Here is a 14,230-nt window from a genome sequence, read left to right on the forward strand (position 1 = left end):
CTTTCCTCTCTTGCAGGAGGGTTTATTCACTTCGGGCATGTCTACACTTGCACCCTATTTTGAAATAGGGATGCAAATGAAGACATTCGAAATTGCAAATGAAGCCGGGATTTAAATATCCCACGCTTCATTTGTATATTCACGTTATGGCGCTATTTCGAAATAACAGACTCTGTTAAGACACGGTTATTTTGAGAGAAAACCCTTCTCTTGAAATAACCCTTATTCCTCATACAATGAGGTTTACCAGTTATTTCGAGAGAAGGGTTTTCTCTTGAAATAATCGTGTCTTAACAGCATCTGTTATTTCGAAATAGCGCCATAATGAATATGCAAATGAAATGCGGGATATTTAAATCCTTGGCTTCATTTGCAATTTCAAATGTCTTCATTTGCATCCCTATTTCGAAATAGGGTGCAAGTGTAGACATACCTTTCCTGTCCTAAAATGGTCTCTATTCCTCTTGCATCATTTGCTTTTGTCTGAGAACGGCTGTAGGATTGTTATTTCACGCTCAACGTGTATGGGGAGCAGGGAAGCAGTTTAAATTCTCAGACAGCTCCTACCTACTGGAAGTAAATCAAGTGGTGTTAAAATATGCAAAGCAGAGACACACACCAGAGTATCCCACAGCCATGTTTGGCAGGCGTCCCAAACCACTGCCTTCTCGGGGGCCTTCCTACGGCCCACAGCAATTCTCAGCCAGGGCTATAAATTTGCCAGTAGTACAGGGCCTGATCCTGAGAGCAGGCAGCTCAAGAATTGCACATGAACAGAGCCTGGGGGTGGGAAGTACTGCAATAGCGGGAAGTGCTGCAGGTCAGGATGTGGGGCATTGGCAGGGCTGGGTAAGAGGACAGCACTACAATAGCAGAGGGTGCTGCAGACCTGGTTTCAGGGGCACTGGCAATGGGCCTAAGACTGAAACAGCAAGAGATAGTGTACACAGAATGGACGGTAATGGCAGAACCAAGGGGGGGAGCAGTTTGAATAGTCTACTAGAGAGACTAATGACTCTGATTCATGAGGATGTTCCAGGAGTAATAAATGAATAATTTCACCTCTGTGAAGTTTTCTATTGAGCTGGAACATTTGACTCTACAAAGTGTTTTAATCTACATTTATTAAACCCTTTTATTTTAGCTTTTTTTAAAAAGCAATTTCCTAACATCTAAACAACACTACTTTCCTTATAAATAAGGGAATGATGAAAATTGTGTATTTCAACAGGCACTTCTGACTCGCCCAGCTGCAAAGGTCAAATGTCATAGTTTAATAATGCAATCACATTAGAAGTTTGTCCAGGTTTGCATCAAATGAGGAGTCTTTCAGAACATTTGGGCCACTATTCTGGATTGGGCCAGGGTTGTTCTCACCATGTTTCTAACAACAGGCAGTTGTGATGTTGCAGTGGTAACACCGCAGAACACCCATGAAATGTCATGCAGATTAATATTTGGAAATAGATCTTGACAGCCTAGATCTGGTGTTCAGGCTAATCCAAGATTTTTACATCATTAGCACATTCTATTCAGGCCTTTATGCCATTTAGGGAGGGAAATCTCAACAGTTTTGCTTCTGCATCACTGCTTTACGGGGATAAAATGATTCTGCACAAGTTCTCAACCAACCAGAACTAGAGGATTATGTTTAACCAGCTGCTTTATAAAACACAGCAAACTCGTACACATTTTAACTTTAGAACTGTTGTGTTTTTTCAGTCCCAGTGTCTCATGATCAATCTATTATGTGCCACATTCTGAAAACTCAAACCCCACTAGCTAACAATCAGAAACAGCTGACTACACATTGTGCTTTTGGAGTTGCACTATGAGCACTGCAGAACTATATGGATTCTATTGCAGCAGCAGATGTTCCGCAGATGTTGCTAAGCCTTCAAGAGCAATGATACAGAAGTAAACAGGTAATTAAACCCCCTTTAGGTACCAGGCTATAAAATGCAGCACTTCCCACTGAAACCCACCTGAAGGGCAGAGAGAGCCACAGCTCCACAGAGACAGATGAGAGGATATATGGGAAACAGAAACCGTTCCTCTTTGTGGGGTTGACAGAAGAAAATCATGATCCAGATGTACATAGGAGCTAGCGTAAGCCAATATGGGCGACCCAGATTCTGGACTGAAAGAAGCATAAATGAGTCAATCAATCAAGGCTCATGAATCTAGTAAAATAACTATGAGCATTTTCCTGAGGTCTCATTAATTCTCTCTCTCTCCCTCCCCGGAATGTTTCTTTGTTCAATCCCAAGCAGCATTTCCAGTCTCCATGTCACAGCCAAAACAGCAAGAAATCAGTAAGGGGTGAAAGCTTGCTTAGTGGATTTCTGTCCCAGAATGCAGGGAGGCCAAATTTCTGTCCCAAAATGCAGAATGCAGGGAAGCGGAAGTGGAATCTGGATAATAAGCCTAGAGCCAATTGGAGGAGAGGAGACAAAATCCATCATGAGCTAAAGCTTCTAAGCAGGAAATCAAAAATTCCTGATTTTTGCTTTGTACTATGCTAGCACATCCAGGCATCAGAGATAGACTCCTAGGAAGCTTACATTCCTAACTGATGAAGTGGTTATTTAGGCACTAGTATTTCTAAAACCCCTGTTCAATACAAAACTAACAGTGCACATAACATCTCTCAAGTACCCTCTGTGTAAAGCAGGAAATAATTCATTCAAAAATAACAATAATTACCCTGAATTTTAGTCTGACAGAGGAGGTTGTTCAATGCAACTTTAAATCCTCTCCTCACAACCCTCCAAAAACAGCAGTGTTAAACTAATAAGCACAAAGACATCTCACAGACATCAAGAACAAAACACCCAGAAGAGTGGCTCCTGCCATTAGGTACACAAGTCTTAGGTGAGCAGCAGGAAACCTGCATTTATAGGAATTCCAACTGAGCTTTTACTGGCTTCTGACAATGTCATGCACATTGAAGGAACAGACACAAGCAGCACCCTCTAGTGTATGCTTTCAGGAAGACTGCATTACAACACAATTTCTTAACAAAATTCCAAACATGATCCGAATCCTAACAGGAAATGCTGATCATGATGTTGCTCTCTGCCCTAAAGAGTGCTAGCAGCAGCCAGGTTTGAGGATGTAACCACTGTGTTTTTTCCTTCTCCTATTTTCCCGCTGCCCTGGTATTTTAGAAGAGCATCTTGCCAAACTGCATGAGTTAAACGGACATCTTTTGATTTAAGAGAAACCCAGTATGAATTGGACAATGTTTTGGGGTTTTTTCACACTAAAAACAATGGAGTTCAGTGGCATCTTAAAGATTAACTGATTTATTTGGGAACAAGCTTTTGTGGGCAAAAACCCACTTCGATGATGAAGTGGGTTTCTGCCTACAAAAGCTTATGCCCAAATCAATCTTTAAGGTTCCACTGGACTCCTTGTGTTTTTTGCAGATACCCCTCTGATCACAGTGTAATTTACAAAGGACTAAGCGATCACTCTGAAAGTCAAAGGTCACACTATCAAAATGGTTTCTACTGTCCTTAACATCTGTGAATCTAAAATCTGCCAAAATGGGGTTTAATTGTATAATTTTATAGACATTCCTACTAGTCCCTCTAAGCAGAGATAGCTAATAGAACTAAGAATTTAAACTTCATTTGTTCCCTCATGAAGATAAATATTCAATTATTTCACTGGCACAGCTGTGAAATAGTAGATTAAAGTACAAGAGACTTATTTCAAGAAGAAGTTTTTCACAAATCTGCCCTACCCGGGCTCAATCCTGCAAAGTGCAGAGTGCCTTCAGCACTTCCTACAAGTACTCACATCTCTGCTTCTTTCAAGGTCATGCTCCATATGGTCAGCAGCAAGGGAAGGGGGTGGCTCGTAGGGGACAGAATGGTTTATGAAGAAATAATGACTTGAAAAATCCTAACTAGATCCAATTCCGCCCCCCCTCCTCAAAAACCAGTTCTCTCAAAGCTCTCTTCTGAAATGTCCTGGCAGTTGCATTTAAAATAACAGTAGAAAAGTGCAGAGAACTGAGGGCTGACACTACCAATAGAAGATAAGATGGAGATAACTTTGAGGGATTCTTCTTCCCCCTAAAATTTCAGTCAGGGTTATTCCTGAAGCATTTGCATCTGTGGCTGAAGAGCGTGCACTATACAATTTGTCATACTTACTTGGCGTACTTCAGCCTTGACAGCACAATGTTCTTCAGAGGAGAGGGAGGCATGAGGAATGAAAGGATCATCCTTAAAGAGTCACGACTGTGCGCTATTGTGAGCTCAGGTGTAATTTGCTGCCTCGGTCTGCTGACAGCACCCATTACAGGGTAAATAGGAACCATGCTGTGTTTCTGTAAAGAGTTCTCTGGCCCTGATTTTACTTCCAAGAAAGAAAAGCTGACTATGCAGCAAATAGGCTCTTGCCTAATTTTCAAGGATCTGGGAGACATGGGCTGTGGGGAGCTCAGTTCTCAAAGACCACAACACTCACCATGAAATTTCTGTAGCAGACATTCCATTAGAGAGGTCAGTGGCAGGGCGAGCAAGGCCAAGGCAAATGCCACGTTGAAGTTCAGAAAGCCATTAATAAAATAGAAGGACCAGGGCTCAGTACCTACAAGGGGGAAAGAAAGCAAAGATAATTAGTATGAAAGCCTAAAAGGACTGGATGTTGCAGCAGGCCCAGTCTCTCTCCACCCAGGCCACAGTTAGCGAGTAGCAACTCCAGACGTCGATTCTATGTAGCTTAAACCAAAGAATGTGGTAAGAAGCATCTTACAGGGATGTTAGCAGGTAACCAGTTACCCAGTTAGTATTGGGATCTTACCAGGTAATGGTTAACTGGTACCCAGGGAGCAGCCCCCATGCACAGCCTGCTGTGGGCAGAGCATTGCTCCAGCCCCACCAGGTCTGCACAGGGCTGTTGCTTCCAGTCCCACATGGGGCTGTCAGCCCTGCACAGGGCTGCCCCTTCCAGCCCCGCGCAGGCTGGAAGCCGGCAGCCACACAAAGAGCCAGAAGCAGCTGGACTGTAGCAGCCCCTGCCCACCCCCGTTTAATCAGTCAACTGGTTTATACTTAACATTTAACCGGTTAACTAATTAAACAGGATTTTACATCCCTAGTATCTTACATTAAGAAAAACAGTGTGGCCTAGAGGATTTGAGCAGAACTTAGGTTCTCATTCTGCTTTACCACTGATTTCTGAGTCACTTCCACTTTTCCACCCAGCTATAAAATGGGTATAATAATGTCAGGAGGATATGTTGATACTCAGCCCTCTAGCATGCACTATTACATTGCTGTCTCCATGCAAATAACTTCATTGTTTCTCCCTTTGGGAACTACTTATTCTTAAACAAAAGCACATGCACAACATACTGTCTTTTCCCTTCCCCTTATTAGTGGTTAATCCTCAATGTTACACCCACTGCCTGCTGTTCATGAAGCCCCGGGACATTCTATCAGCCCCAAAAGAATGGGAGCCTCTCAAGACGTAAATGCACGGTACAGCTGCCATGACGCCAGACAGCCACCATTCCATTCGGAAAGCCTATGCTCTGAGAAAGTTGCAACTAAAACTGACAATGCCAAGAGACGCCGCTTCTCTAACCTGACACCCACTAAAGCAGAGAAGCATCATAAGCGAGAGCCCGCTACAGAAGCCCTGGATGTTAAAAGATTGCTTCTGTCTGGAGTGATGCAGTCTCTCAGGCTGCCAGAGCTATAAAAGTTATTTCAAACAAACAAGAGAAAAGAGCTTGCATTCATGCTTTATCCACTTGGGACACCTACTATAAAGTTCATCTATCTGCTAGTTACATACATCTTCAGTCTCTAAAAGTTTCCCTGGGTCAATTTGTTTTTCCTACAGTTTAAGCTTTAAAAATAGGACACAAACACATTTATTCAGTAAACAGCAGCAAGTCAACCCCTCTTACTGACACAACACGCTGTTGGCTGCAAGTTTCGAAGGATGCAAACTGACAAATTCCAGTTCAACTGTCATTCGTTTGTACTCTTAATTCAAGATGCTTAAAATCCTGAACAGTGGGGAATGCCAGTTCCTCTCTGTACGTTTACCATTTTCTTGGTATGATTAGCACAATCAGTCAGTAAATGACACGCGGGGGCTTTAATCACAGTGCTGTTGTGACATATGTCACATGCCGTGGCAATTTCCTGCAATCAAAGCCACTTAAAAAGGGTCTGTGTTGAAATCAATCAGACAACTGAAAAGCAGCAAGGAAAACCTGACACCTCTGCAGCCTGTACAACTAAATATGATTAGAAGTTGAACTGTAATGTCAGAAACAAGGAGCAGGAGTTACCAACGCAAAGCCCAAGCAATTCAGGTTTATTTGGGAATCCTACTTTCATCAGCACAGAAGCACTCGCAGCAATACGCAATTCACATTTTGTGGTGATTTCTTTTTAATTGAGCTTATCAGAAATTCTCCTCTAGCCCCAACTCACCTACGTCATTGCCTTCGAAATCTTAGGTGAGTGTTATCCTTAGCCTGCCAAAGCCCAAACATGGGACACCATGTGTGACAAAGACCCGAAAGGATGAACACACAAAAATTACCCATGCAGCAAATTTGCAATGGCTGTGGGATTCCTTCCTCCAACATAAATAACCCTTTCCATGACTTCTGTTTGACGATTCTTTATTTCTGATGGCTATAATTTTGAATAATAAAAGTGAAAGGGACAGCAAATGTATGCAGAACATAGATAACTTTGAAACTAAAGTGCCCCCTTTGAACGCCAGGGCATTCAAGAGGTATGCAAGTAAGAGAAAAGCCTGTAACATAGAAGGGAATTAAATGTAAACAGTATTATTTATATTACCATAGCTCCTAGGAGCCCTAGTTGTAAGACCAGGATCTGATGATGCTAGATCAGGAGCGGACAAGATATGGCCTGGGGACTGGATGCAGCCTTCCCACCCGCGGCACAGAGCAGCACTGCTCAAGCTGCTCCCTGTGACTCTCTGTGCTGCAGAGGGAGGGTTGGAAATCAGTGCGGGGAGGGGAGAAGATTTGACAGCTGACCTGCTTAGGTAGGCACCTCTCAGCCAGAGCCTGCCTCAGGCACCCCGTCCTTTCTCACAGCCAACTCCCTCTGAGACCCTGCACCCCACTTCTATGCCCGCTCCCCCCTGGGCCAGAATCCTCTCCTGTACCCACACCCTCTCCTGGACCCTGCCCCCCAGATCACTACCCAAATACTCTGTACCCTCCTCCCCGCCCCAGGTCCCAACTCCCTCCCAGAGCCTACACCCTTTCCTACATCCCTCCCCCAGGCCAGAATCCTCTCCTGCACACACATCCCCTCCCAGACCCCTGCACTCCAGATCACAACCCCCTCTCAGACCCTACACTCCTTCCTGCACTCCAGTTCCCTACTCTAAGCTCCCTTCTGCATTGAACATCCATCCCAGGCCCCACACCAGCTCCACAGAAAAGTGCAGCCCTTGACCACTTACCAAAATCCTGAAGTGCCCCCTCAACAAAAATTATAGTCCACCCCTATGCTGGATGCTCTATGGACACAGAAACAAAAAGACAATCCCTATCCCAAAAGACCTTCCAATCTCAGTATAAAACAGGACAAACTATGTTGCTTCTGTCCTACCTCTCTGAACTGAAGTGATAACTGAAGCCTGTTAGTTAACATCCAGCTAGCACATGGCAGCTTGCCTCAGTTTCCCCAGCTAACTGCACCCTACATTCTTTGTAAAGTACTTTGTGATCTACTGATGAAGAGATAGTTAGGAGGTAAGTGTTAAACGGTAACTGAAATTATTATACCCTGTAATAGGGAGCCTTAAAGGGAAATTCTGATTTCAGGGGGGCACCCACATTTAGGAAATGTGGGAAGAATACTCAATATACCAAGAGCAGTGAATAGACTCCCTGGGAGAGAACTCTGTATGTAAACAAGGATTTGGTTTCTTCCCAGCCCTGTTGCTACTGGATTCCATACTGCAGTCGCAATGCTGATGTGGAAGGTGTAGTAACATACCAAACAGAGAGCCGCTACTTCAGTGCTGGATGGAGCATCTTGGGCAAGCAGGGTGGGAGGACAGCTCTTCTCCAAAACGCCCTTCTTCTCTGCAACAGGACTGTGTTCCTTTCCAGTGTTCTAGCACATCAGTGGGCAACATTCCAGTAGTCTCCCCTCCTGGGATCTGCCTTAATAACCCTCTAACACACACACGCAGTACCTCCCAGGAAAGCCAGTCCACCTTCCCACGACATCCCTGCTGGCTTAATTCATCCCTCTGTTCTGTATCCCATGAACCATCTTTTAGATGGCCACAGCCCACCTTCCAAGGCCGGGGGACAGTATCCTTCAAACTGAGGGTATGTCTACACTAGCCCCCTAGATCAATCTAGGGAGGCTAATGAGGGTGACCGAAATTGCAAATGAAGCGCAGGATTTAAATATCCCGTGCTTGATTTGCATATTCCCGGCTGGTCGCCATTTTAGAAATTGACTAGCCGGAAGTAACTGCCCGCATCTACAAGCAGCAGTGAAACGGGATTCCGAACTAAAGCCCTAACTCGAATTATCTGGTATTCCTCCTGCAATGAGGTTTACCTGTAGCTTTTTCCAGTGGAGAGATGCCCTGTTCTATCCAGGTCCTCCAGAGAGAACAGGGCCTGCCTATTATATTCGGTGTTTCTCTTCCCAACAGGCCTTGCTTTAGTCCATAGTCACAGGACCTTGGGGAAAACCAGGGTCAGATGCAAGTTGGGCCGAGGCTCCCCTGAGAGAGGCACAGCCACCTCATGACAGACTCCAGTGACAACATACAAGATAAATGGCCGGGAGCAGTGTTTTGATGCAGAGGCCCTTTCCGTAAGTTTGCTGCAAAGTGACTGTACTGCCCTCTTAAGGAGTAAGAGCTGGAGCCTTTCTCCTTGTCCAAGGACACATTTACGGCCGTGGCTCAGAAAAGAAAGCCTAATCAAACAGGAATAATTGTATCACGCAGGCTAGTTAAGTGACCCACTGATGCACGGTTTTATGTAGAAACACAAGCTTGAGGTCTGGTCACTGGAAGGAGGGGGGGGGGCGCCTCTCACATTTACACATCTCTCTGCCTCCCAGTGCAAAATGTCTTCATCTGTGTCATTCAGAGAGGCTCAAGGTGACTGGAGACAGCACAACATTGAAAAGGCCACCACACACAAGGCCTGCTCCTGTTAGTGTCCTTTGGGATGAAGCTACTACCCATCTACAGAACAGTGGGAATAAGCTTCCATCCTGTCATTTTCATAAGACTAAGAATTGGAAGGTTTCTCCCAGGTCATTCAAGCAGAAACAGAAGAATAAACCATGCAAATCATATGGACTCATTGCTCCACATCCAGATTAGCAGTGGTCTATTAAGAGAGAAAAGCTGCTGCAAGTGGAGGAAAGAGAACTGTGCAGTGGTTTTAGCAGGGACCACTGATGCAGCAGGCTACCTATGAGGAGAACCCACAACAGAGATTACTGGGCATCCCAGAGGCAAAAAATTTCAGCCTCCTGTTCCAATTCCGGGGCCACTACAGCTTTTAAACTCAATGAGCCAGATAAAATAGGCTTTTTCATATTACTCTTTGTACTACTGTAGCACCATGGACCTTAACTCCACTGTACGAGGTGCTGAACAAACAGATGCAACTCTAGTGAATTCATTCAGGGCTGAACCTAACCCCAAATGCTTCCCAAGTGTCACCACATGACAAGTCACAACAAAAGCTCATCACATAAATGGGACAGCACATCAGACAAATCCATGGGGCCAGGGTCAATTTACTGCTCAGCTAATTATTCTCTCCAACTGTTCATCTCAAGAATACACATCAGTGATATCCGCATATAAGCCGCTGTCCTCACGGACACAGGACTCAGGATAACTGACAGTAGAAATATTCACTACATTGCGTGCCTCCATCAGAGGGGGGAAAAGGGGGAAAACCTGCTCTTCTTACCTGCAGGATTGCAGCTTGTAAGCAAGGAAGATACTCTACCATGTTCAGATACCACGTTTATGGATGTGGCATCAAAATGCAAATAGAGCAGGCAGCAAATTAAAGGAGAATGGGGGTACCAGTGTTCCCTTTCATATATGTCTGCCCAGAGTGTAACAGCCTCCCCCTCGGGTACTTTGCACTGAAGGGATGTAGCCTATGCTCACACAACAGGCTACATCTCTCAAAGAAGGAAGATCTACGTTCCAACTAACCTCCCGACTGGCCCATATCAGCTTGACTCAGGCTCATGGAGCTCAGGCTGAGGAGCATACAACTGCAAGGGGGAAGATTCCCAGAATGCAGGCTCCTGCCTGAGCCCAAACATCTACACTAATTTCACAGAGCCCAAGCCCTGTGAGCCCGAGTCAGCGGATATGAGCCAGCTAAAGGTGTTGAACTGCAGTGCAGACATATCCTTAAAGTCCCAGCCACTCCACGACAGACTCCAGTGATAGCAGAAGATGGAAGGCAAGAAACAAGGAGCCTAGAACAAGCCTTTAATCCTGATGCTAAAGATCAGCTCCTAGTAGATTTTTATCCCCTTTCCACAAAAGCTGGGAAAGTGCAGAAAAGGCTCAGCACATGCTGTCAGTGTTGGCTCTCCCTGGGTGGTGACTTTTCCTTACAAGTAAACTTTGTAAAGCTTTCGACACAGATAGCAGGACGCCCGCCTGGTCACACAGCATTTGGCAGACATTTCACCAAGCCTCTTCTATTCACATGAAGCATCTCTGTGCACAAACACTTCAGAAGGGATCGGTTCCCAGAAGACCCTGGAAATAGCTTGCACGCTAGCGTAGGAAGGTCAGGATGGGCCCATGCCAAACCCAACCCCAGCACTAAAAAAGAGTCTTAAGTTTCCATTACATAGGAGTCTCCAGAGGCAATTGGTGAAATGGGTTGGGGGCTCACCAGTCACGTGACACCTTCCCCCCCCGCCCCAGACCGGGGAATGGTCGGGATAACTCCCCTCTGCTCCAGGCCACGCCTCTCTCTACCCCTACTCCCGAGCAATGCAGCCCAGAGGACAAGCGGTGCCAGGGGCTGGTGCTGGCAGCAGAGATCTGTCCCTCCCTCCTCTGCACTCACTGGCAACAGTGGGAAGAGGTGCAATGGCCCCAGCCCATTTCTAGGGGCGCAGGGGCTGCTAAATGAGCCTTGGGGGAGGCTTCGCAAGCCGCACTTTGAGGAGTGGGGGGAAGAACCGCATACAGCTCGTGAGCCGCAGATTAGCCACCCCTGGTCTAGATCATCCCTGACAGGTGTCTATCTAACCTGCTCTTAAATATCTCCAGTGACGGAGATTCCACAACCTCCCCAGACAATTTATTCCAGTGTTTAATCACCCTGGCAGGCAGGATGTTTTTCTTGATGTCTAACCTAAACCTCCCTTGGTGCAATTTAAGCCCATTGCGTCTTGTCCCATCATCAGAGGCCAAGGAGAACAATTTTTCTCCCTCTTCCGTGTGACACCCTTGTAGAGACTTGAAAACCACTACCATGTTCCCACTCAGGCTTTTTTCCAAACTAAACAAGCCCGATTCATTCAGTCTTCCCTCACAGCTTATGTTTTCTAGACTTTTAATCATTTTTGTTGCTCTTCTCTGGACCCTTTCCAATTTCGCCACATCTTTCTTGAAATGTGGTGCCCAGAACTGGACACAATACTCCAACTGAGGCCTAATCAGTGCAGAGTAGCGTGGAAGAACAACTTCTCATGTCTTGCTCACAACACTCCTGTTAATGCATCCCAGAATCATGTTTGCTTTTTTTGCAACCGTGTCACATTGTTGACTCCTATTTTGCTTGTGGTCCACTATGACCCCTCGATCCCTTTCTGCAGGACTCCTTCCTAGACAGTTGCTTCCCATTTTGTATGTGTGAAAAGATTGTTCCTTCCTAAGTGGAGCACTTTGCATTTGTCCTTATTAAACTTCCTCTCTCATACTGGACAGCACCCAATGCTTCTGAGGAAGGTGTAAGAACTGCCTGCTAGGCAGGCAAGCACTAATCCTGCTCCTCGGTCCCGATTAGGTCTCTAACAGAGAGTGGCCTAAAATCAAAAGTTTTATTACCCTCCCAAAGTTTCTGTGATCATTAATTATGACAACTTGGGATGTTCTTGATGTTCAATCTATTTTTAGATATTGCTAAAGTGTAGGCCTCAAAATCTTCAATCAGTTCCACAGTCTAATTCCACCTCGTGTGAAGAAATCTGCTTTGATCTGTTTTGAATTTTTGCCACCTTGATCAAAATCTAACCCCATCTCTGCCACCGACTTCCTTTGTGATCTTGAGCAAATTGCTTTCCCTATTCTGTCCCTCAGTCTTCTGATCTGGATTTTTATCATACCAACCACAAAGCAAATGGGTGTTATAGGCTCCCTAAACAGCTCTAAAGAAAACAAGAGCTATATCTGACTAAACATTATTATTGTTCCTCTTCCACAGCCAAGGTCTATCATTTGTCAGGAGCAATTCTTATGTCTGAGAGAAATAAACAGCGATCAGAGGAAAGCCAAAGCCCATCTGACTCCTTAACAAACAGCAGCATGCAGAATTAATTAACCTTTTGTCTTTCTCCAGATTCCTGCAAAAGCCCTTGTGGTTAACCCTCTTCTGCTGAATGGCAGCAAAGCTCATGCACTACCACAGAAGCAGGAAGATTCCCCAAACCACAGCATGGAACCCATGAGTTCATGAAACACTGATGAGAAGTGAAAGGGGTAAGAGGCTGCAATCTGCATCACATCTGGGAGAGATGGGAAAGCCACAAACAGGATTACATTTGATACCAACACTCCCCCGGCACTGTCTTGCTTTGGTTTAAGAGTGTAACCAACATTATTCAGATAGATGATGAGTCATGCAGTGCTTTGTTACAAACAATCACTTTGAGTAACACTCATGAAACATGTAGAGGAAAACATAACTGCACCTTGGGGAGCATGTGAAACTTACAAAATTGGGCACAAATAAAATACAATGTTGTAAAATTGAATCTCCAACAAGTTCGCTGCTAAAAGTTCTTTACTGTGAAGCGTAGGCTGCTGTGACATCCTGTGAGGTCTCTGTGATGCACCAGGACTTCAAAAGCTAGAAACTCACGGAAAGCAACTTAGTTTAGCATTCAGCAAAACAAACAGGAAATATAAAAATATAAAACGTGGGCAGCATTCCTGATTCAAGAGAGACATCCAGTGGCAAGAGACAGGAACTGCCTCACTAGTGAGCTCAGAGGAAAAGTCTGAAGGACGTCCTTGCATCCAGACCGGATCACAAACACGTGGGTTTGTCCCGCAGAAATTCAGAGCATTAGTTTTCAAGTTTATCTGCCACAAATGAAATGAGCCCTCACAATCCATCCCAATAGTTTGTCATAACACACTCACCATAAAGATCGGGTCCATGAGATGTGAAAACGTTGTATAAAACTATGTTGAGAGGAGTGATTACCAGCTTCCCGTAGTAATAGCTATCGACAATCACCAAGGGGACCTGAAACAAAGCATTTAAAATGCACGTAATACTGGTGGCTTTCCCAACTCCCAATCAACAAGGGCCTGATCACTGTGTGGTGTCCATATTTGTAACAGAGAATAAACAGCCTTCCAGCTCCCATTTTTTTATATATAATGGAGATTGCCTATCTCCTAGAACTGGAAGGGGACCTTGAAAGGTCATCAAGTCCAATCCCCTGCTTTCACAGCAGGACCAAATACCATCCCTGACAAATTTTTGCTCCAAATCCCTAAATGGCCTCTGCAAGGCTTGAACTCACAACCCTGGGTTTAGCAGGCCAATGCTCAAACAACCGAGCTATCCCTCCCCCCATACTGCACAAATGCTAGGTACATGATGCCTGGCTCTGACAAGGCTCCTACAGGACAGTCATAGCTTTTCAGTGCTGCAGCTTCTTCCAGGAGCACACAGGGTTACGCAGTTCTTCATGCAGCATGAACTGGAGATGCCGAGAGCAGAAGGGGAGTTTGGTTCCTATGCCCCTGCTACTCCCTTGCCCTGCTAAGACTGGACAGTGAAGGTCAAAGGCAGAGGTTTTGAGCAGCATCTCATTAACCCCACCAGCCTTTAGGGCGGAGCATTCAGCAGCAGCACCCAGTATTGGCATGTGCTGCTTTGAGCACCAGGATGCATGTTTTTTCCATCCCTCTGCATCAGGTTACAAGCACTGTACCTGCCCTGCAC

General features: G+C 45.2%; 1 protein-coding gene across 4 annotated transcripts in view; it reads right to left on the bottom strand.

Moving 5' to 3' along the window:
* The window catches only part of ALG9 (ALG9 alpha-1,2-mannosyltransferase), a 120,863-nt gene that overhangs the window by 98,273 nt on the left and 8,360 nt on the right, over nt 1–14,230 (bottom strand). For all 4 annotated transcript variants that reach the window (XR_012897711.1, XM_075909429.1, XM_075909428.1 and 1 more), the window contains exons 8-10: nt 13,417–13,522; nt 4,483–4,605; nt 1,986–2,140 (exon numbers count right to left, since the gene is read on the bottom strand). Coding sequence is in view for 3 of the 4 variants with exons in the window: in XM_075909429.1 (XP_075765544.1) it covers nt 1,986–2,140; nt 4,483–4,605; nt 13,417–13,522 (384 nt within the window). In the remaining variant the exon portion in view is untranslated. The remainder of the gene's footprint in view (nt 1–1,985; nt 2,141–4,482; nt 4,606–13,416; nt 13,523–14,230) is intronic.

This window comes from Pelodiscus sinensis, chromosome 26 (assembly GCF_049634645.1).
Source record: "Pelodiscus sinensis isolate JC-2024 chromosome 26, ASM4963464v1, whole genome shotgun sequence".
Taxonomy (NCBI): Eukaryota; Metazoa; Chordata; order Testudines; family Trionychidae; genus Pelodiscus; species Pelodiscus sinensis.